Below are 24,251 nucleotides of genomic sequence, written 5' to 3' on the forward strand. Positions count from 1 at the left end.
GGGCCGATTCGGCCCCTAATCCGGGCGGGCGGGCGATTCGGCACAGCATTCGGACCATAAGACGCACCCTCATTTCCCCCCCACTTTTTTGGGGGGGGGAGTGCGTCTTATGGTCCGAAAAATATGGTACTTCCTCTCACTGCCGCTGACAATGATTTGTCTTTTTTAAAAACCTCTGGTGGCCATACATTACAATTCTATGTTAGAAAGTAAACTGTTTTCTGAAAGATAAGACTACACACATTTAGTATCTTGTATTCTGTTAAGTATTTGGACACAAGGCCGTTCACTGTAGCAGCACAGTATGAGCATTCCTAGTGTTTTACTGCTGACAAGAACCTATCCCAGATAATGCACCAACACGAAAATCTTTGTCAGTACATAGGGCCAGTGTTCCTTCCAACGTGTGCATGCACTCACATGTTTTTTTGATGTGTGCTTAGTCAATTTTAGATCCCGCTCAGGTTGAATCAGGTCCCACTCTGAATGCATGTGCGTACACACGGTCTTGATACTGCCACCCAGAACAAAACTCATTCCACATAGAGATGAAAAAAATTAGAACACTGCATAGGGCACTGAGCTATTAAAAGGGACATCTGGCCAGTACAAGAACTAGGGTTTTGATGCAATTGAGACCTTTGTCTGGGAATCATCCCCAGACCACAGGAGCTCTGATGCAGCCAGTGCTGACCTGTACATCTTGGGAGAGGAAGGAGTGGGAGAGCCATCTCCAAGGAAAAGAGAATGTGGTGCAGATCTCCCTGGCAGTGGGGCAGTAGGTGCATAGTAGTGCAGAACCAGAAGGTAGCCATGGCACAGTCGTCATGTGAATGCATCTTCCAAGCAAGGGCAACCCAGATGCATCGGCAGCTCGTAACAGGATATTAAGAGGCAGGAAAATAACAGGTCAAGGAAGTTTCGCCCACAGCTTGGCAGACAGTCCACAGCCTGAGCACGGAGGAAACTTGGGTGCCTCCCTCCCACTTCCCTTTGGATCTAAGGTATTCCTTTATAGAGTTGGGGCCATGGCCTCTCTGATTCATACAGTGTTTTAGGTATACAGAACATACAAAACGTATCTTGCATTCTTTGCATGTCATTTGTAGTGGTTTATCACATTATGGAACAATAATAATGTTCCATGCTGATATGGTAATAAAAAGGAACACTTATTTCAGTGAACACTCATGTCCCCTGCTGCACATCCATGAACAGACTCTCCTCAGCTACATTGGTTCCTTCCCTAAAACATCTATTCATAAAACAATTAGCAAAGGTTCAGGACTACAATGTTACAAAGCCGGGGTTTTGTCTGCTCTAGCATGATATGTTAAGTTTCTAATTGGTTGCTGTCAAGGCCTTCCAAATGCATCTTCCATAGGCTTAGGAGATGCTTTCTGAACAGCAATGTAGGCTAGCTAATGTTTTGCCAGCAAGGAACAGCTGCAGCCTTAAGCAGCCTCTTGCCTTTGGCAGCAGCCAATGATCATGCACCAAGATCTTCCATTATTTACCCATTTCCTTGTTCCTTCTACTTGTAGTTAAAGGAAGGGATGAAGTACCAGGCAGTTATGCAAATCAGGCATGCTTATTTAGTACATGCTATTTTCATAGGCACTATGTAATATGTAATCTGATGCTATGAAAATTACACTACCCATACTTGGAACTTTGGATATTGTAACTCTGCCCCCTTTTTGTTCAGAGCCAAACCTGATTTTATAGAGCTTCAAATCAAAAGAAGGTAGTTAAAATGAATGTGACTCTTTTAATTCAGTTGTCTTTTAACGAATGGCGGTATATAAATGCAACAATAAAATAAATAAAGACTTTATTGGTCTGGTGCCTCACATGATTTCTGTATTTGTTTGACTTTTCCTTCTAACCTCGCTTAGGAAACATGTTCTAAATATGCAACACTTTTTTAAAAAATGCTTTCCTGTTTGGGGAATTAACAGCAGGTATTTTGGTGGCTATAATAATGGCTGGCATGCTTTGCAGCATCACACAGGCAGTTCAAAACTATCCATACCACATTGAGGCTCTAACACCCACCTATGCTGCTGTACAGCAAGGATGTTCCAGTATAATTCACCCTAGCACAATTGCAGTCCGTGCACTACTTGCATTAGTCCCAATTTTTATTTATTTATTTAATTTATATACCACCTGACTCCAGAGGCTCCAAATAGCATGCTGCCTGCAATTGTGCAAAATTGCACAATTTTGCACAAAAAAATCCTCTTAAATCAGTCCCCAGAAACATTCTGCTGTGATGCTTTTAATGGGTTCTTTTTGGACTCTGCTATTTCTGCAAAGTCTGTGAAGGGCATATCCAGTTGGATCAGTTTCAATCTGTGATTCCTGAGGATGTGGACAAGCTGCTTGTGGGGGGTGGCCTACCGCTTGTTCTCTGGACCCTTGCTCGACTTGGATGCTTCTGTCTAACAGGGAGATTGTTGGAGGTGGCTTAGTTAATATCATAAATGCATTGCTGAGGGAGGGTAGAGTGCCTCCTTGTTTGAAGGAGGCAATGGTTAGACCACTTCTTAAGAAGCCTTCCCTGGATCCCTTAGTAATGGATAGTTATAAGCCAGTCTCCAATCTCCCTTGGTTGGGCAAGGTGATTGAGAGGGTGGTGGCCGACCAGATCCAGGCAGTTTTGGAGGCAACTGGTTATCTAGACCCATTCCAACTGGCTTTAGAGCTGACTATGGGATAGAGCCAGCCTTGGTCGGCCTGATGGATGACTTTTACTGTGGAATCAACAGAGGCGGTGTGACTCTGCTGGTTCTTTTGGATCTCTCGGCGGCATTTGATACCATTGACCATGGTATCCTTCTGGATTGCCTGGGGGAGTTGGGGATAGGGGGCACTGCTTTGCAGTGGTTCTGCTCCTATCAGGTAGATTCTGGTGGAGCTTGGTGACAGTTGCTCCTCAAAATGAGCTGTTATATGGATTCCCTCAGGGCTCTATTATGTCACCAATGCTTTTTAACATCTACATGAAACCGCTGGGTGAGGTCATCAGGAGATTTGGTTCTGGGTGCTATCAGTATGCTGACGACACCCAAATCTACTTCTCCTTATCATCATCAGGAAATGGCATTCATTCCCTAAATGCCTGCCTACAGGCAGTAATGAGCTGGATGAGGGATAGGTAATTGAAACTGAATGAGTTAGAGCATTCCTGTGCTGGATGGGGATGCAGCTTGGAGGTACTCCTGGATCCAGGCCTTACCCTAGTATCTCAGGTGGTGGCTATGGACAGGAGTGCTTTCTAACAGCTTCAGCCGATTTGACAGCTGCGTCCAGTCCTTGAAGAAGACAACCTCAAAACAGTGGTGCATCAGCTGGTATCCTCTAGGCTCAACTACTGCAATGTGCTCTACATCAGGCTGCCTTTGTACGTAGTTCAGAAAATTCAGTTAGTTCAAAATGCGGCAGCCAGACTGGTCTCTGGGGTAACCTGGGGAGATCATATTATGCCTGTTCTTAAACAGTTGCACTGGCTGCCGATATGTTTCCAGGCAAAATACAAAGTGCTGGTTATTACCTTTAAAGCCCTGAATGGCTTAGGTCCAGGTTACCTTGGAGAGTGTCGTCTTCGACATGATCCCCATCGCACATTAAGGCCATTTGAGGAGGTCCATGTCCAGTTACCACCGGTTTGTCTGGTGGCGACTCAGAGATGGGCCTTCTCTGTAGCTGCTCCTGGGCTGTGGAATGCACTCCTGGCAGAAATCCATAGTTTGAGTGCATTGTTGACTTTCAAGAGAGCCTTTAAGACCTATCTGTTTGGCCTGGCATTCCAGGGTTTTTAAACTGTTTTAAATGTTTTAATTGTTAATGGTTTTAAGCTGTTTTAAATTGTTCTGTAATTATCTTCTATATATTTATTTCTCCTAGGTGTGCCATCTGATTGGCTGGGGCGCAGGCCAATGGCGGCAGTGGGTAGGCCTGCTGGGACTGGCTGGCCTGGCACTGGGAGGCAAGTGGTGGCTGCGGAGGCCAGCAGCGGGCCGCAGAAGCAGAACCGGTACTTGACCCCGGCTGTGGAGGCAAGGCGGCAGTGGGCCTGGCTGTGGCGGTGGGCCAGCCCGCTGGAAATAGCTGGCACTGGGAGGCAAGCGGTGGGCTGCAGAGCCGGTACTCGCCTGCAGGCCCGGCTGCAGAGGCGAGGCGGCAGCAGCAGGCTGGCGGCGGAGATGCCCGTGGAGCCAAGGCACCTGTGGGAGGCCAGGGCAGGAAGGAACCAGGCAGCGGAACTTCCCTGTTTGCCGCCTGGGAGGAGGAACGGCGGCGGCGGGGGCCTTTTTGGCCGTCCGCCACCCGGTAAGGACGGCCTGGCCTGTGGCAGCGGAGGTAAGGTACTCAGTGCGAGGAGGGCAAGAGGGGGGGGAGAGCAAGGGGGAGGGGGAGAACAAGGGGAGGGGTAGTAGGGCAGGGGGGAGGGGAGGGGGCAGGAGAGGGAGAGCAGGAGAGAGTGGGCCAGGAGGGGAAAGGAAGGGCAGGAGAGAATTGGGTGGGAGGGGGAGGGAGGGCAAGAGAGAATTGGGTGTGAGGGGGAGGGAGGGCAAGAGAGAATTGTGGGTGTGAGGGGGAGGGGGCAAGAGAGTGGTGCGGGAGGGAGGGGCCCCAAAGAACGCACGGATGCTCTGTGCGGGTCGGCTAGTCTATATATATAATTCTCCTGGGTGTGCCTTGGAATGTGCGTCCCAGAGCCCAGCTGATTGGCTGGGCGGTGGATGCGCCTGATTGGCTGAGGCGCACCCAGGAGGATTGGTTGCCGCAACAGCAGCAGGCCTGGCCGCAGAGGCCAGAGGCAGCGGTGGGCCCAGCCCAGCTGCAGAGGCAAGGCCACAGTGGGGGGGAGAAAGTGGGGAGGCAGAAGTGGCGGTGGGGAGGAGAGGCGGCTGGGCCTGGAAGTGGAAACTAGGGCTGAAGGTGTGGGGGAAGAGGTAACCACTGGCCCCAAAGAGTGCACAGATGCTCTGTGCGGGGTCAGCTAGTTGTTTTTAAAAGGATTGATTTGTGGGTTTTATTTTTATTGTTGGGCACTGCTCAGAGCCATTTGGATGGGGCAGTATATATTATTTATATAAATGTAATGAATGAATGAATAAAAGTGAGTTGTACCAGATCAGCCCTTTTGTGCAGCACTGTGGATGTGTGCATTAGAGCCCCAAAGAGACGGGGGTGGTTCTGAACTACCTGCCTTATGCTGTGGGGCATGTCAGCCAGTGTTCTATTTTCTCTCTCCTTAAAAATATCAAAAATGCACATTTCAAAGTTATTAACAAATACAGTTCATGGGCCGTCTGTCAAGGGAACTGAGAAATAGCAACGTTCTGACAAAGGAGGGATTGCATAATGGTTCTAATGGAGCCAAGTGTGATGAGAGGAATATTTAAAAAGCTTTGGAAGTGTATAGATCAGCCCTTCACATTGTGCCTTACAGTTATTTCAAAGTGCTAAACATGCATAATTGCTAGCCTAATGGACTATTGCCCAACAGTTCTTGCACCAATGAAAGCTAGCTGCCATCCTATTCCTAATTTGCCTCCTAAAGCATGTTTAGCCTGTAGGCCTAGATGTTTAGTTCTCAGGTTTGGGGGCTGAGTTGCCAGTGCAAAAGAAGGCCCTTCAGTGTGCATAAGACTGTGTTTTATTTTGCTATTCCTCCATCTTTACCTGCTACATCACTTTTGCACCCACATCTGAATCATGCAAAGTCTTATCTGATGCAGTTGCAGCATGCTGAATTTTGCCCATGTTCTTGTGGCTCCTCTAACAATTATTTATCTAATTTGCATGTCACTCCAAACTTCCATCTCTGGGCGGCTTACAACAACATAAAAACAAGCCAAAACACAAAAGTAAAAACCTTAAAACAATTTAAAACCACAATTAAATTTAAAAGCTTGGGTGAAAAGGTAAGTCTTTAATGACATTTTAAAAGTTGTCAGAGATGTGGAGGCGCTCAGCAAGGGGTGCATTCCAGAGTGTTGGGGCAGAAACAGAACAGGCCCATCTCTGCGTAACCACCAGATGAGCTGGTGGCAGCTGTAGGCAGACCTCTCCAAATGATCTCAATGGAGCTCATGGAGAAGACGAGGTTCTCTTAGATAAAGGTAAAGTGTGCCGTTAAGTCAGTGTTGACTCCTGGTGATCACAGAGCCCTGTGGTTTTCTTTGGGTTTACCATTGCCATCTCCCATGCAGTATGAGATGATGGCTTTCAGCACCTTCCTATATTGCCGTTGCCTGATATAGGTGTTTCCTATTGTCTGGGAAACATATCAGTGAGGATTCGAACCAGCAGCATCTGGCTTGCTAGTCAAGTCATTTCCCCACTGTGCCATTAGATACCCAGGGCTTAAGCTGCTTAGGGCTTTATAGGTTATAACCAGGGCCAACAATTTTTATAACCAGCAATTTTGTTAGACAAAATTGTTGCATTTTGTACATTATATATTTATTTTACCATCAGAAATATTGCTTGCCTTGCTCACCTGAGGATGCAAGGCACAGTTCCTAATCTTCCCTGCCCCAGAAGGCAGCAGAAGACTTCAGAAGTTGTAATTAAGAACAGTGGAAATGCTGGAGATTTTTTAACTACATGGAGAGCTAATTACAAAGTGAGGCTATTCACGTGCACAGCCTAACCCAGCCTAGGGCAGCCCAGCCTAGGTTAGGCTGCATATGTGAAGCATAGGGAGCCCTTATTCAAAACTATGTTGTGGCCACACCTGGGGTACTGCGTACAATTCTGGTCACCACATCTAAAAAAGGACATTGTAGAACTGGAAAAAGGTGCAGAAGAGGGCAACCAAGATGATCAGGGGCCTAGAGCACCTTCCTTATGAGGCAAGGCTACAACACCCGGGGCTATTCAGTTTAGAAAAAAGACGACTGTGGGGAGACATGCTAGAGGTCCATAAAATCATGCATGGTGTGGAGAGAGAGAAATTCTTCTCCCTCTCACATAACACGAGCCAGGGGCCATCCCATGAAATTGATTGCCAAGAAATTGATTGCCAGGAAATTTAGGACCAACAAATGGAAGTACTTTTTCACACAACGCATAATCGACTTGTGGAATTCTCTGCCACAAGATGTGGTGACAGCCAACAACCTGGATGATGACTTTAATAGGGATTTGGATAACTTCATGGAGGAGAGGTCTATCAACGTCTACTAGTGGGCTATAGGCCACCTCCAGCTTCAGAGGCAGGATGCCTCTGAGTATCAGTTGCAGGGGAGTAACAGGAGGAGAGAGGGCATGCCCTCAACTCCTGCCTGTAGGCTTCCAGCAGCATCTGGTGGGCCACTGTGTGAAACAGGATGCTGGACTAGATGGGCCTTGGGCCTGATGCAGCAGGGCTGTTCTTATGAGGTCGCTCCTGGTGATGCTTCTGCACCAAGCCCCAATTCTTAACCCGGTATTTAGCCAAAGTTAAGCAAATCTGTGGTTTGCTTAACCTCGGCTGGCAATCATCTGGGTGATTGCTGCCGGGTTAAAAGCTTCCCCGCGAAACGCTGCCATTTCTGGCATAGAGCTGGGGTGGGCGGGGTGGCTGTGCTAGTGCCCCGGGGATGCGGGAGGGGGCAATCCTCCCGCTACCAGTGCAGCGAAGGGAAGACTATCACCACTCATCTGACAGGGAAGGCAGGCAAGCTCCTGTCTTCTCTGCAGCTCTTCAAAGTGACGACGGATTTTCTTTGTATAGTCTTAATGTGTAACAAAAAGGAAAAACCTGGTGGTCACAATCCTATGACAAAGGACTTTAATGAGAAAATTTCTGGCACTGAAAGATGCTCCTGGTACAGCTCTGATCTTCAAACAAAGGTTGAACACACTTAGTGTCCAAGTGTTCATCATACACAGACTTTTTCATGCTGATGAATATCTTCCTGGTTTGGGGGTGATGGGAGGGTCAACATACTGATGTACATTCTGTTATGGGAAGGATGTCCCAGCTTTGGACATGCAAGAGCTTATAACGTTAAACCACTTCTCCTCTTGGAGTCTTTCCTTGCGATTGGGCTGAATGACAGTATTTCATTGTAAATATGCCCTTGAAAGAGAAGCAGAAGATAAGTACAGTTGTGTTCAGACTATGAAGCCTGAATGTAGTGCACTACAATACATTATAACATTACACAAAAGGACTCTAAAGAAAAAGTGATATAACAAAAGATCTCATGGATCTAAAACCCTATTATGATTCATACGGTTTTAGAAATCCCGAGACATGACCTAACTCTGAAATACTGAATTTTAAAATTCTGCTCCGGTAAGAAGAAAAATACTCTACAATATTTTCAAAATCATGCTTTCACATACTAAAAAGAATTCAGAGGGGAGCTACAAAGACAGACATACCAACAAAACCTAAAGGGATCAGATAGATTTGGCTTAGAAAATTAATTAAGGCTGCAGTCCTCTAGTATTGTATAGTATTTTCTCCAGTTTCATAAGAAATCTGAATCAAGGTTATACATACAGGTTGAACTTGAAATAAAGTTCAGTTCATGCCAAGAATACAGGTGATGAAGGGTGAACAGAAAGAATGAGTGTTTTGAGAAAGTCTATTCATTAAACCAGGTGTCTAAAATCAGTTGAAGCAGGGAAACGTATTTTGAAACATGGGAGCCAGATAGTGGAAGAGGATGAGGAAGAAACATCTGATGTACCATCATACAAGTGTAAGGGTTGATCCAGACATTTCAGGGCTGAGGAGACTTTTTTAGTACACCCATTGCTTGCAGTCAGGGGCGTAGCTAGGGGAGAGAGGGCCTGTGTTCGCTCCTCTCCCCAATGGCCCCTCAGAGTGAGGGAGATAATGAAGGAAATAGGGAGTTGGGGGGTGAGTTTTTTGAACCCATCTGCTCAATTATAGCTACACCCCTGCTTGCAGTACAAACATGAAATAATTCTGTGACTGGTTCATGCAGCTGACACTGACAGGCATAAGACCAATGTAGGTTAGGAAGTTCACTTGGCTGGTTTCCTGCATTCGTATTTAGAAAGCATCTCGGCAGGAGGAGGTAGCTGCTCTTTCTTTGGACACTTCCTGCACTGCCGCTTGTGTGCTTTATCCATGGGCTGTGGAAAGCAAAAACCCAACTGTGGACAGATCTTTATGCAAAATGATCAAGCTAAACTTACTTTTCCACTCATTTATGGAAAACTTTTCACCCTCTATAGAATCATCATAGGAGTGCTGAGCCTCTGTTTCTTCCTCAATGTCTCTGAACTGGTCGAAGAATGTGTGGGCCAGAGCTTGGGTGGCTGTGGGCCGCTTCTCTACGTCCAGCTGCAACATCTTGTCAAGCAAATCCACAGCTGCAAGAAAGAAGGTGGTGTCACTAGGCAAACATTGCAACAATGCTTATGGTTGGGATGCACCTAGAAGAGCAACATGGCTGGAAAACCAAAATGCTTGCATGGCTCAGAGGCTCTTTCCCATAGCTGACTGCAGCATATCACCACAAAAGTCTGAAATATTTTCTTCATTACATTTGTACGCCATTCTTCTTGGAAGTAGCTCAGAAGAATATACATGAAATTCCATTCAAGTACTGTTCAGTCCGTAACTTCAGAGAGAAAACCAACTCCAATTCGTAAAACAATTCTCTGACATAGACTATCAAATGGTTTTGGCTGTGACCCCCCACCCTGAAATATTTTGCTTGTGATTCACTCCATAGTCAAGCTTTCTGATACTGAGCTGGGTTCACTCTAGGTACTCTAGTTAACTGTGCTACAAGTTGGACTTGAACTCTAATGGGTAATTTTTCATTTTTAAACAAGTTGTTCTAGTAAGAACTAATCTGCCTACTTTCCTTTCACTGTCTCTACAGCAGAACTAAATATGGATCAAATCAAGGTCCACATCTCTTGCACCTCAGATGTTCATGTGTCTGCCATTTTGGATTGGGATGGATGACATCATTACAAACTACACCATTGAGCTGTCCCTGTGTGTCACTCACTATCACGGTACCTAATTTGGTTCAAAATGGTTAAGCGGTTCACAGGTTTGCCCATGTGCGCCTCAAAAGTTTACGTGTCTGCCATCTTGAATCGGGGTGGATGACATAATCACAAACTAAGTCAACCACAAGTGTCCCTATGTGTCCCTACAATTGTACCTGATTTGGTTCATATTGGCCCAGGCATTGCAAAGTTGTTTGCGGGGGACACACACACACTCAGACACACAGAATGCTGGGTGATCTCATAAGTCTACTGGAAAGTCGGCTAAAAATGACTCTGTTATTTCAACTTATCTTAAATTTACATGCAGAGTGGTTAATCCAAATTCAGCAATCTGTTCTGAAAATTATAGAGCTAGGGTAGTTCCCACAATTTTGTTTTTCTCCATGTAAGCAGTTCTAGGCAACCTTGATTAAATGCTCATGTAGAGAAATGTAAAGTGTGAGTCAGCAGATCTCATACAGTCAGTAGCAATTTCCATGACCTCAACACCTGGAAAAATTGCCACCACAATCACAGGAATTGCTGCTGGCTATATTTATTATTTTTTGCTCATACACTTGGTTTCCCCCACCTGTTAAGGGTCTGGAATATCGCATAATGAAACAAATAAAAGCGAGCTCTGACCATGAACCAACCCCCAATTAATTTCTTTAAGCAAATAATGTTAAAAGGTTAAAATGTAATGACAATAAGTTCTTTCTTGTTTTAATATCTCTTTTAGTTCTAGTGATTTCAAATGATGCAGAATAGAAGAACACTACAAAAGCTGCTGCCACTAAGACAGCTAAGCTACACTAGTCTTGGAAAACAGGAAGGCAGGAAACCCAGGAAGTAACCAATCTGTCAAGACAGTTTCCTTCTCAGTTTTACTTCTCAGTCCATTATCCACTTTAGATTCTCAAAAATGTTGTGCTGATTCTCATCTGTAGCCTGCATGCAAAAAACTTAATATGCATAATTCACTTGCAGCTCTACAAATTTTCAGGTTTCATTTACTTACTATTTTTGAAAATATTTTAGTGTCTAACAAAGTCATAAAAGGAGTCCAATGCTTTCCCATACAGAGTGATTTAAACAGAGTTTCTAACCTGCATCTTTCCTACTCACAGCTCACATAGTCTTGGATCTTCAGTACAGAAGAGAACAAAATATAGAGCAAGTGTTTCTGTTTCAATTACAGTTGTCCCTCACCAACTGCGGGTTTTGCCAATAGCAGATTTGAGTATCTGCAACTGGCAAACTGTCACTCCCCTCACCACTTTATTATTTGTAGTTGGTGCCATTTTTTTTTAATTTTGGGGCATTTTGGGGGGCTGATTTTTGGGGTCAGGGATCATTTACAGGGGCCAGGGGGCAATTTGGGGGACTTGGCAGGGGTCATTTCTGGGGTCATGGGCCATTTCTGGGGGTCAGGGGATCTGTTCCAGGGGTTGGGGACCTTTTCCGGGAGTCAGGGGGCTTTTTAAAAACCGTTTTTGTATGGATTTTAGGCACTTTGACACCCACGATTCTCCTAACTCCCTTTTTACAATGTAATCCTATGCCTTGTCATACGCCAAACAAGAGGGTTTCCAAGAACAGAATCCTCGCGGTTGGCAAGGGACAACTTTATTCTAAAGGTAATGATATGAACCACTTTATTTGCCCTTTGGCACCAAAAGAGTTCTAAGGAGAGCTCCCACACCAAGAAATCATTGCAGACAACACTGCATTAGGAACAACCTGGAACAAAAGTAACAGCTGCAGCATATCTTTGATTGTAATTCACTTATTTTTATCAACACAGAAGATGCTTTTTAGTCCACATTTCATAGAAGAGATTCAGCAGTGCTCTGGTGTCCCTTATTTTTGAAATTTTGATCTGCCAGCCTTGCTCCTGTAATGGGGAGCATGTAATGTGAACACCACAAGATAACTTACCCAATGGACTGGCTTTGGGGAAAAGTAGAGATAAATCCATTTTGGGAATCTTGGGGAGGGTCTGTATGTAGCTTTTTGCCTAAAAGAGACAAGGTTTTCATACAGGCATACAGATGTTCTACAAATGGAAAATGCAAGGGGGAGTATTTAAAAAGTTATATATTACTCTGCAAGCAAAGCCTCATACATAAAACCGTTTTATTTAATCAGTCGTATGCAGCCATTTAATCACTTCACTTCTCTGCTGCATCTTAATTTCCACAGCCCCCTTACTATGAAAATACACTGGTTTGCAGGCCTGTCCAACCCTTCCTTCACAAGCAAGCAGATGGGGCTGTAGCTCAGTGGTAGATCAGCTTTGCAAGCAGAAGGTCCTGGGTTCAATCCCTGGCATCTCCAAGAAAGGCTGGAAGAAACTCCTGCCTAAAACCTTGGAGAGCTACTGTCAATAAGTGTAGACAATACTGAGCAAGATGGACCAATTGTATGACTTAGTGGAAGGCAGCTACCAATGTTTAAGTAATAAGGAGTAGTTGATCTCTTCTTCCCTGGAAGCGGCCTTTTAACACCTGGAAATATGTCCCTTAGGGTTATGCAGCTCCCATGGACATATTTAGAAGAAGAAGAGGGATATTTATATACCGCTTTCCAACAAAAGTTCCCAAAGCAGGTTACATAGAGAAATAAAAACAAAGACGAAGGTGAGATCAGAAAAATTACCTTTCCCTCTCCCACAATAAGACTCAGGAGTACTAAACATTGCAAAGGCTGTTTGCATATACTGCCTCCACAGGGTCAGTGACGGTGCTGGCCATTGATCATAACTGAGCTGGACTGCACTCAATCATCTTTAACAACATTGTACCGCAGAAGTGAACATATCTTATTGGGTCAATTAACACTGGCTGACATCCAGGCTAATGTTGCACATGCTGAAATACATTTCACATGTGCAGTGGAGAAGGGGTGATTTTTGCCAATATCTCCTCCACTGTGCAGTCACCTTAAGTGGCACAGTGGGGAAATGCTTGACTAACAAGCAGAAGGTTGCAGTTTGAATCCCTACTAGGCTTGTGCCCGAAACGTTTCGGGTGTCGGGGCAGATTCGGTGATTCGGCGCCGGCGGGGGTAGGGCTTTAAGGGCAGGGGAGAGTGTACTCACACACACCCCGCCGCGTTTCCCCCGCCGGAACTTCCAGCCACTTCCGGCCGAGGGGGCAAACGGGGCAGCAAGGAGGAACGCTGCCACCCCGAGGGGCTTCAAATTCGGAGAGCGCCGGCGGGGGAAACGCGGCGGGGGTGTGTGTGAGTACACTCTCCCCCGCCCTTAAAGCCCTACCCCCGCTGGCGCTGATAAATAACGTGCACATCCCTAATCCCTACTGGTACTATATCGGGCAGCAGAGATATAGGAAGATGCTAAAAGGCATCATCTCGTACTGTGCGGGAGGAGGCAATGGTAAACCCCTCTTGTATTCTACCAAAGAAAACCACAGGGCTCTGTCGGCACCAGGAGTCGAAATTGACTTGACAGCACACTTTACCTTTACTTCCACTGTGCACTCAAAACATTTTTCATCACATACAATGTTAGTCTGAATGCCAACCAGGGCTGGATCTTATCTATGAGCAAAGTGGACAGCGCTCACCTTAAATGTCTCAGTCAGCCATATTGTCTCTGCCTGCCTCCATTTGATGTACCTACTGCCTCCTTTTATTGTCCCCTGCTGCTCTTGCCTGCAACCTGATGCTGCTTTAAGAGTTGTGAGGTGGCCAGTGGTAGCAAAGAACAAATGAAAAGCCCCAGATCTTTTAAAATATTGATATTAAGAAGGCAGGAGCCAATGAACATGCTCACTTTTGGTTTTGCAAAGCGGGCAGTCCTAGGATCATCCTATAAACCAATCAGAGAGGAACAAGGCTGACTGGCTCTTCAGGCAGACAATCAGAGTGCCCAGGGGGTGAGAAAATCTTTTTCTTTTAGCTATTCAGAAGAATCCATTCACCATTTTGGTTAGAAAGCAGGCAGGCAGGCTGGCTGGCTGCTGGAAGTCTGATATTTTCCTGGCTTCTTTGTGTTTGTTTGGAGGGGAGGAATGCAACCTCTGCTTTCTCTCCCTTGCTCTTTGATCTGATCTGTATGCAAAGCATTATGGCCCATTTTCAAAATGACATGCCCTAAAACCAGGGTGGATTTGATTTAAATCAAACTGATTTAAATCACGATTTAAATCACTAGCAGGGTGGATAAAAATCAATGATTTTTTTAAAAAAAATCAAAAAAATTGGATTTAAATCAAAAAATTCCAATTTAAATCAAAAAAATCCAATTTAAATTTTAAAAATCTGATTTTTTTTGATTTTTTTTAAAAAAATCATTGATTTTTATCCACCCTGCTAGTGATTTAAATCGTGATTTAACTCATGATTTAAATCGTGATTTAAATCAGTTTGATTTAAATCAAATCCACCCTGCCTAAAACATTGGAAGGAACAGCAAACTGTAAGACTGGACTAATTAGATCTGGCATAAGAACCCATAAAGTTATTTTAGGGCATGTGCATGGATTTCTGAGTCCAAACTGTTTTTCAAATAATTGCAAAAGTGGCTTTCCCCATGGGCATGGTGTAGAGAAGGAATGGATTTTGTTGGATGGAAAATAAACTTTAAAACCTATTTGCAATACAGGGAGCTAACCAGGTTTTTCCTCTGGATTGTGGCCAATATGTGTAACATTAATATGTCCACTGGGGGTTATGGTTCATTGGGCAAAGATTAAGGAAGTGATCTCTATTAAAAACAAACAAACCTCTGTTATTTGCTAGGATGGACACCCAGGCTAAGTGGTGGGCACCCAAAGGCAGAGAGTGACACCCAGCTGTTCAGCAGGCATGGAATAAGGAGAGGGTGTCCCAATGCATCTTTGCTTCCCATGGTGTCCTCTAAGTTACAGGAGATGGTTCATAGCTACAGCAAGCATCACTGAAAAAACTGTGATGTTTTTCTGTTATTTATGGATGCATTTTTAATATAGACAGACAGAGCTGCCCTTGTAACTTCAGAATGCATTTGTTCTCCAGTTCTGTAGCTGATCTCTGCTTTACCTGTGACTTATATAGATTTATTTTATTTACATGTATAGCCTGTGCTTCCCTTGCCAGCTCAGCTAACAGAGTATAATCCCCTGCTAACTGAGCAGAGAGGCTCCTTTAAAAAGTGGTGATTCTCTTTATTTAGCAGGGGGAGAGCAACTGGCTCTACCCATCCCCAGCACAACATCCCTCAAATGGCTGTAGCTGGTGTCTACCTTATGTTTCTTTTTTAGACTGTGAGCCCTTTGGGGACAGGAAACAATTTTATTTATTTATTTTCTATGTAAACTGCTTTGGGAGTGGTTGTTGAAAAGTGGAATATAAATATTCATTGTATTCCTCCAAGAAGCCCAGGGTGGTGCACACGTTTACATTTATCCTCCCAACAGCCCTATGAAGAAGGTAATGCTGAGATATAAGTGACTGTCCCAGAGTCATCCTGTGAGTTCCATGGCTGAATGGGGATTTGAACTTGGATTTCCCCAGTCTAGTCCAGCACACTAACTGCTGTACCATTCTGGATCAGAGTTTTTTCTTGTTGTTATTTATTAGTAGTAGTATTCATTTTTTAAATAATCAGGCAGTAAATTGCAAGCCATCAGAGCTGTCCTGGTTAGGGATGTGCACAAAACCCTTTTGCCCGGTTCAATTTGAGTCCAAACCGAACTGGGCATGTTCGGTTTTGGCACCCCCAAATGAGGGCCCTGGTTTGGTTTGAATTCAAACCAGTTCAGGGGCGCCATTGACGTTAAAATCTGTAATTTTTTTAAAAAGAGGACTTGCTGTGGGGGTGCTGCTGTGGCCGCGTGGGGATCCTCTGGCTGCTCCCTCTCGCCCTGCCGGCCTCCCCCCTCCCCCCGGTCTCTTACAGGCTGGTTCGGTCCTCTGTGAGCGCACAGCAGGCTAAGAAATTGCTGCAGCAGCATATTCACTGAGGACCAGAACAGCCCTGAATGGAGGAAGGGGGAACCACCAGAGACCCCCCCACTATAGCTGTAGCAGCGCACACACACACACACACCCCGAGACCACAGAAGCCTTTGGCAGTGGCAAGCTCACCTTAAAAAAAAATTAAACGTAGATGGCACCCCCAAACTGGGCCCAAAACGGCTTGGGGAGGTTGACTCAAGGTCAAGCCCTTGAACTGAGCCAACTCAAGCTCAAGCTGGCTCGCACATCCCTGGCCCTGTTGACTTCAGAATGCATTTATTCTCCACAGAAGCAGCCTTTTGTAGCTGGTCTGTGCTTTACTTGTGGCTTGTACAATTCTTTTCCTGTGTGTGTGTGTATGCTTGTGTTTTGATCCTGCCATGTTAAATACAAATCTACACGCTACTGTAGTTCTGTTAAGCACTATGAAGCAAGTGAAGTTTTCCATATTTCTCTGTATCTGTGCCAACGAGCAAATGAGATCTGTGTATGTGTTTGTATATTGATGCCACGTGTTAGCTACTTCACTAGTTAGTGGCTTCACCTCCACAGCTGCACACAGTTGGCTCCACCTTTCACTCCCTGTGGCTCCACCCATTGCCTAGCACCCTCCCCCCAGAAACTACCAGCTGCCACTGATGCCAACAACTACTAAGTCAGTGGAATTAAAAGAATACTGTGCATATATTACCAGTAGGATACACATCTTACATCTACTATATGATGAGATTGTTATATTTATTATACTAAACACTGGAACAAAAAGTTAAAAACATTTGAAAAAGCATGCGGTGTTAAAAAATCAAGTTGATTTCTCTTTAAATTGCAAGCCATTGTAGTTCTCTTACCGCTTTGTCCTCCAGCTTTTGTACAAATTCCTCTGCAGGGCTTCCTGTCACTTTCAGGATCTGAGTCAACTGATCTAGATCTAAGTAAGCTGGGTTAAGGGTTATCAAGATGGGGACAAACGTGGGACCTAGTGAACTGGATAGCGTATGTGACGAAGAGCGCTGGTCTCACAGTAGCAAGCATGAATTGTCCCCTATGCCAAGCAAGGGCTACATGGGTTGCATTCAGATGGGTGACTACATGTGAGCAGTGTAAGAAATTGCTCTTAGGCGATGGTGACATAGCTCAGTGGAAGAGCATCAGCATGCGTGCATGCAGAAGGTCCCAGGTTCACTCCCTGGCATCTCCAGCTAGGGGTGTGAAAAATGCCTGCTTGTAACTTTGGAGAGTTGCTGCCGATCAGTGTAGACAATACTGAGCTAAATGGACCAATGGTCTGACTCAGTATAAGGTAGCTTCCTATGTGAAAACTATCTATACGTCTGAAATGTATTAATATATTTATTACACAAGTGCAGCCATAACACCCAACTCAGTCCCTAAGATTCAGAGGAGAGGACTGTAAAGCTGACTACCCTGGAGTTTGGACTTTCCTCCCTGAACCTGAACATTTGTGGGGAAGGGTGCTAGAGAGTAGTAAAGGGGGCAATATGCCTTTCCCCCTTCTTTCTTTCTGAAACAACTCTATGTAGTGCAGGGATGGGAGCTTAATTCCATCAATGATTCCAATTCATTTAACACAATACAGGACTATTAAAATTACACAATTACAATATTAAAATGGAATATAAAAATATACATCTAATTAAAGCAGATTTCCCCAGTTTAATCCAGCAAAAAACCCATCTCCCACAAAGGTTTTATTAACCATAAAATACAAAGCAGCAGCAACAGAAAACAACACTTATCTGAAAGCTTGGGTAAAAAGACAAGTTTTCACTTGCTTTCTAAAAACTGTGATGGAGACTGAGGTCCAGATGCCCACTAGGAGAGCATTCCAAAGTCTGGGGGCAATAACTGAGAAGGCCCTGTCCCATGTGCACGTCAGTCGAGCCTCCCTCATTGTTGACACACAGAGCAGAAACCCCTCTGCTCCAAACTTCCATTAGTATGGATGTAGGCCATTGTCATTGCTTTGTGATAAATGAATCGTCCCCAAAAATGTTATGTCTGCAGATAACTATGGAGTCATTAAATACAATTTTCTCTTATAATCTAAATTAAAGGAGTATTCCTTTCCACTCCCCTGCCCCCGCTGTTTTATATATTGGACCCAACACTTCTCACTTAAAAGCTACACTGATTTCAATATAGCTTGAGAACACTCATAAAGGATGTAACGCATCAAATGGGTGTGGGCAGAAAAGTAGTAACATGGTGACAAAAGAGAAAGTTACTGCTGTTTAAATTGTGGCAAGAGATAAGCAGTTTTAAAAGATTGTAAAATGGTGACATACATTGACAGTTCCTAAGGGATCTGAAATACATCAGACAGCAATTTATACCTTGCACATTGCTTACATTGGGAGCACTGGACTCAACCACTCCACAAGCAAAGCCCTTGAGTTCACCCCCAGAGGAACTGCAGCAGTGTGAAAAGGATACAGTCTTTACCCTTAAACAACGTTTTGCCAGTCAGCATTTCTGCCATGATACAGCCCACAGACCAGATGTCCACTGTTTCAGAGGGAATGAGAGAGATGCATGAGAAATACCTTAATGCTAGGCCACATGGCTGATTCTGGAGCCTGTTAGCAATCTTAAGGCAGTTCAAACCATCAAAAACAGGGTAGGACAAATGTCCCACCCAGCTTCAGGAGCTATGCATCCTCCTGGTTTTTGATTGTATGCGAGCACACAAGTAGAAGGAGGAGAGAGGGACTGTGTGGGAAGCAGGAGCTGGGTAGGATGATGCTGTCCTTGCCAGCTCTCGTGCCCAGTATTTTAACAAGGCAGAAGAAAAAACTGTCCTACCCAGCTCCTGCCTCACACACACTTACTCCCCCCTCCTTCTACCTAACTGTTTGCTCCTACAAGATTGAAGATTGTGCACTTAGCTCCCGAAGCTGGGTAACAGACGTGTCCCACCAGTTTCCAGTCAAGTCCAGTTTCCAATCCAGTGCTATTGCATAATTAGGTATGCTATTTTAAGAATTATGCTGCAATGTTCTTGTTTTATTATTTTGTAAGACACGTCAAATTGTGGGAAAGGTTACCTAAAGGAGGTTTTCAACCAACCAACCAACCAACCAACTCCCCATACACTCATTCTGCACCTCATTATTATGAAATTACTGAACCTTTTGACTTTTTCCTCTCTTGAAGGTGGCAATACAGGGTGAGCACATGTCACTTAATATAGCACAGCCTTCTTATAATGGTGATAGTGCAGGTAACAGCAGTGCCATCAGAAGCAAATGCTTCCCCATGCATCAATGCAGTTGAGTCAGAGTGTGGAGAACCTATTTGCACTAGTGGCTCTGTGCTGGAGGCACAATACACACACCTGTACACCAGAAGCAGGTGCAAAGACAATTTAGATTAATAGTGGCCAGAATGTACCACAGTGCAAGCAGCTGCCCGTGGGCTATGTGAGTGGGGGAAGTCAGATTGTTACTCAGCTTTAAACATCTGCTTAAGTAGAATTTCCTAAAGAGCCAAGAGAGGAAACAATTTAACACACCAGTCTGGTTGTAATGCATCCAGTTCAGAATCACTTCCGGTGCTCTGTACCAGCGAGTCACCACATAGCCTGTCATCTCAGAATCTGCATGCCTCGCCAATCCAAAGTCCAAGATCTGCAGCACACACAAAAAAGGGGGAGATAAGAAACAAGAAGAGACCTGTTTAACACAGAGTTACCATCCAGCAAGAAAGGGGAGGTTTCTAGGGATGTGCATGGAACCGGCTGGCCCGGTTCAGTTTTGGGTCCAGATCAGACTCGAACCCAACTGGGCCAGTTCCGTCCGGCACCCACTCGACCCCACCCCCGGCTCGGTTCAGTCCAAGGGGGGTTCACAAACTTCTTTTGTAAAGAATAAAAAATATTTTTAAAAAACCTTACTCCCCCTTGGGGGAGTTCCTGGAGGCGGCAGGAGTGCTGGTCCACAGAGGTTCCCCCTCCCCCCCACTGGCTCTCTTTATGGCCCTCTCCAGCTGGTTCAGCTGGCTCTTGGACCGGTTTTCAGCCTTCTCTCTTCGGCGCGGTGGCCATTTTGGAGGCCACACACTTGTGCAGTTAGCCTCTGTATGGCCCGGGCCTCGCAGAGGCCAATTGCACAGGTGCATGGCCTCCAAAATGGTTGCCATGCCAAGGGGAGAAGGCCAAAACTGGCTGAAGAGTGGCTGAACCAGCTGGAGGAGGCCATAAAGAGCTGGCAGCGGAGGGGAACCTCCGTGGACCCCACCCCCCACCTCCAGGAACGCCCCCGTGGAGGATAAGATACCAAGGCAGCCCCATATAGAACACATTGCAGTAGTCAAATCTGGAGGTGACCAGCAGATGTACAACTGTTCTGAGGTCATTTATCTCAAGAAACGGATGCAGCTGGCATATCAGCTGAAGCTGATAAAAGCAGTTCTGGTCACTGCCTCAGCCTGGGACACCATGGAGAGGTTTGTGTCCAGAAGCACTCCCAGACTACGTACCTGTTCCTTCTGGTGAAGTGTGATCCCAGCCAGAACTGACAGATCAAAATTGTCTCCCTAACCCCACACAATAAGTACCTCCGTCTTATTTGGATTCAGTCCGAGTTTGTTATCCCTCATTCAGCCCATCACTGCCTCCAAGCAGGCATTTACAGAGGTTATGCCTTCTTCTAATGATGTTGATATAGAGAAATATATTGGGGTGTCATCAGCATACAGATAACACCCTGCACCAAATCTCCAGATGATCTCTCCCAGCAGTTTCATGTAGATGTTTAAAAGCATTGGAGACACTATGGAGCCCTGAGGGACACCATATAAAAGTTCACATTTTGAAGAGCAACAGTCTCCAAGGGGCACCATCTGGGATTTGCCCAAAAGGTAGGAGTGGAATCACTGCAAAGCAGTGCCTCCCAGCCCCAACCCCCTCAGGCGCTCCAGAAGGATACAATGGTTCATAGTATCAAAAGCCACTGAGAGATCCAAAAGGACCAACAGAGTCACACTCCCACTGTCAATTCCTAATTGGAGATCCATCAGGCCAATAAAAGCAGTCTCCACCACATAGACTGCCTGAAAGCTAGTTTGATATGGGTCTAGATAATCAGTTTCCTCCAAGACTGTCTTGAGCTGGGAGTCCACCACCCTCTCAATTACCTTGCCTGGGCATGGAAATTTGGAGACAGGCCTATAGTTGCTTAACTCCGAGGAATCCAATGCAGTTTTCTTCAGAAGAGGCCTAATAATTGTCTCCTTAAGACAGGGAGGCATCCTTCCCTCCCTCAGAGAAGCATTTATAATATCTACCAGGCCTTCTTAAAAAAAACAAACCCTGCTAGATAGTATAAGCCATGTCTGGCAAGAGAACAGGTGGTAGGCTGCACCATTCCAAGCAGCTTATCCACATCATCAGAAGTCACAAACTGAAACTGATCCATCCAGCCTAATCACATAAGAGAAGTTGCTGGACACTTCCACATCTGACAGTGCAGTAATTGTGGGGTCTGAGTCTGAGTCAACCCAAATATGAGAGATTTTATCCACAAAAAATCTCATTAAGCTGTCACAGTGGGTAATTGATGGTTCCAGATTCTGATTCAAGGGAGAAGGGGCATGTACTAGCTCTCTCAGAACCCTGAACAACTCTACTGGAGGTGTGTTTGCGGATGCAATATGGGCAGAAAAGAATCGCTTCTTTTCCGCCTGTCTTGCCTGAGCATAGATCTTCAAATGCGCACCATATTATAATCTGTTGGATTCGAGTTGAGTCTTTCTCTACTTGCGCCCCAGTCATCTACCTTTCTGCTTCAGCTACTATAGTTCTTCCACATATGATGGGGCCGGTTGGAGAGTATGCTTAGGAACGATCATGTCTACTATCCTAGTGAGTTTGCTGTTCCAGTTCTCTACATCAACGGGATCACCGGCAGAGCCAATACAAAATCCTTCCAAGGCTTCCTGGAATCCTATTGGATCCAATAACCTTCTTAGGTGGACCATCCTAATAGGCTCCTTCGCTCTTGCGGAGGTGGGGCATGATTGTGAGTCCAATCATAATCAGATGGTGATCCATCCATGACAATGGGGAAATCTCAGGAGTCCCCTGTTGTCATGGCTAATATGAACTCCTGAGCCGCCCCAAACAAATTGGTCCCTAAGTGCCCCCCCCCAACCTGGGAGACTCAAATGCCAAGTCCGAGACCAAGTCAGTTAGCGACTCTATTGGGCAGTGGGATGATCGGTACACCAACAGAAGTCCCAGTCTATCCCAGGTTCACATTCAATATGGTCTGACACTTAGACAGGGATCCTGGTAAGGGAGATGTTATTCTTGTAGATCACAGCCACTCTGCCTCAACAGAGTACCCTGGAGGGAGAAGCTGGGACCAGACTGGAAAACCAGCCTCCCCCAGCCAAGACTCTGTGATACATACCAGGTCAGCCCCTTCATCCAGAATCAGATCATGGATGATTTCTGATTTATTCTAGACCTGGCATTACAAAGGAGCAAGGTGAGACTCTGTGGGTGGTTGGCATTTCTGCCCAAGGTCAAAAAGCTGGCAGGACAGCCAGAAGGCGAAACAGCTATTAAATGTCTGGTTTCCCTTCCCCTGTAATGGCCTGCTGACTTGCAAATGTTACTACTTCTATTCCCCAACACCACCAGAATAGCCACCCCATAATCAATGGATATGCCCCCTGTCTCCCCATCTCCAAACAACCCTAAACACATTATAAATCAATCTCACTCAAGACTCAACCAGAAGCTTTCTGAACATCAACTTCAGCTTCTAAAATAACCATAACACTATAAAATCCTCTCTAATAAAATGCTTGGTGTCCGTCCATGCACGGACACCAAGCGTGCGTTCGTGCCTGCCTGTTCTGGGCATGCGCAAAGTGCATGCCCAGAACAGAGCAAGGCAGCCGCGAACGCCAGCACCCGGAGGCCATGTTGGGGCTGGGAGAAGGAGAAGTGGCCGCCGCCCACGCCGGGAGGAGAGTGCGGGCGAGGCGGCGGCGGAGCCGCGGCCACGGCCAGAGGTGGCGGTGGCCGCGGCGGGGCAACTGGCGGCGGGAGTGCGGGTGAGGCAGAGGCAGGGCGACTGGCCCCATGGCAGTGGCCGCTGCCGCGGAAGTGCGGCCGAGGCGGCGGCGAAGACGCGGCCTCGGCAAGCGGGGGTGGGGGCCGCGGCAGGACGGACAGGGCTGCTGCTGCGGAAGTGCGCAGGAAGTGCCTGCCACGGGGAAAGCCGGGGCCCGCCGCAGGGAGCGAATAAAAGGTAGAAGAGTCTTCTGGGCAGGGGGGAGGGGGGAGGGCAAGAGGGAGTGGGGGTGGGCCCGGAGCACTTACTAGCGCCCGTTATTTAACGGGCCTGAAAACACTAGTAAAATATAAAATACCCACCACTACCACACAAGCAGAACACAAACACACACACTCCTAGGCCAGGGGGACTGGCCCTCGCCATCCCTCAAAGTGGCTCCCCCAAAGGGGTGGCACCATTTGATGTCGCCTGTTCAGTGGCAGGTCCGTCGCCACACACAGCCTTCATATATAGGCCCAGAGTTGGCTAGTCTTACTCCATTTACTCTGGAGTAAGCCCAACTGAAATCAGTAAATCTTACTTCCTACTAAGGAAGAGAGGATTAGGGTTGCATGTACATTGCTAATTCAAAAGGATACAGTCATACCAGCAATTCAATTAGCAATGTATTTCTTTCTGAAGAAAAGCATTCTTACCTTGAGTTCACAATCTTCATTCACTGCCAGATTGCCAGGCTTCAGATCCTGCAAGGCATTCAATTTCAAAAAGCAGGTAATAAATAAGTCTGCAACTCAACTACTGATAACATAATTTCATCTCAGTTTGGTAATCTATATTTCAAACTTAAGCCTTTTTAAAAAGTCATTGAGGTCACCCAAAAATTCCTCGGAATTGTAATTTTGTGTTCAGCATCCTCCTCAAAAGACTATAATTCCCAAGATTCTCTTGAAGAGAAGACAGACAGTGAGCCAGTTTGGACTACAACTGGCCTCAACACAAGGCCAGGAGGGGGTCACTCCAAGAGCACGCCCCACCCTGATGCCAGTGAAGGACAGCCCGACACACTGCTGAGGCATTCTTTAATCACATGACATAGGCAAGGGCCCCCAGGCAAGGGGCTTGCCTCCCCCCCACCAGCCCTCATTTCTATTTCAGAAATCTAATTTGTGGGACATAGCTTGCCCACCCATAAATGCACTTTGCCCCTTCTGCAACATCCTAACTAATGCTGTGGGTGTAGTATGAGATGAT

At 45.8% G+C, this 24,251-nt stretch overlaps 1 protein-coding gene across 2 annotated transcripts in view; it reads right to left on the reverse strand.

The window, feature by feature from the left end:
• Positions 1–7,775: 7,775 nt before the first annotated feature.
• The window catches only part of MAPK13 (mitogen-activated protein kinase 13), a 50,455-nt gene continuing 33,979 nt past the window's right edge, over positions 7,776–24,251 (reverse strand). For both annotated transcript variants that reach the window (XM_053248599.1, XM_053248600.1), the window contains exons 6-12: positions 23,696–23,743; positions 19,487–19,601; positions 18,409–18,480; positions 16,803–16,882; positions 11,932–12,010; positions 9,178–9,354; positions 7,776–8,083 (exon numbers count right to left, since the gene is read on the reverse strand). In XM_053248599.1, the coding sequence (XP_053104574.1) occupies positions 8,004–8,083; positions 9,178–9,354; positions 11,932–12,010; positions 16,803–16,882; positions 18,409–18,480; positions 19,487–19,601; positions 23,696–23,743 (651 nt within the window). In that variant the 3' untranslated portion in view covers positions 7,776–8,003. The remainder of the gene's footprint in view (positions 8,084–9,177; positions 9,355–11,931; positions 12,011–16,802; positions 16,883–18,408; positions 18,481–19,486; positions 19,602–23,695; positions 23,744–24,251) is intronic.

This window comes from Hemicordylus capensis, chromosome 4, assembly GCF_027244095.1.
Source record: "Hemicordylus capensis ecotype Gifberg chromosome 4, rHemCap1.1.pri, whole genome shotgun sequence".
In the NCBI taxonomy this organism is placed as follows: Eukaryota; Metazoa; Chordata; class Lepidosauria; order Squamata; family Cordylidae; genus Hemicordylus; species Hemicordylus capensis.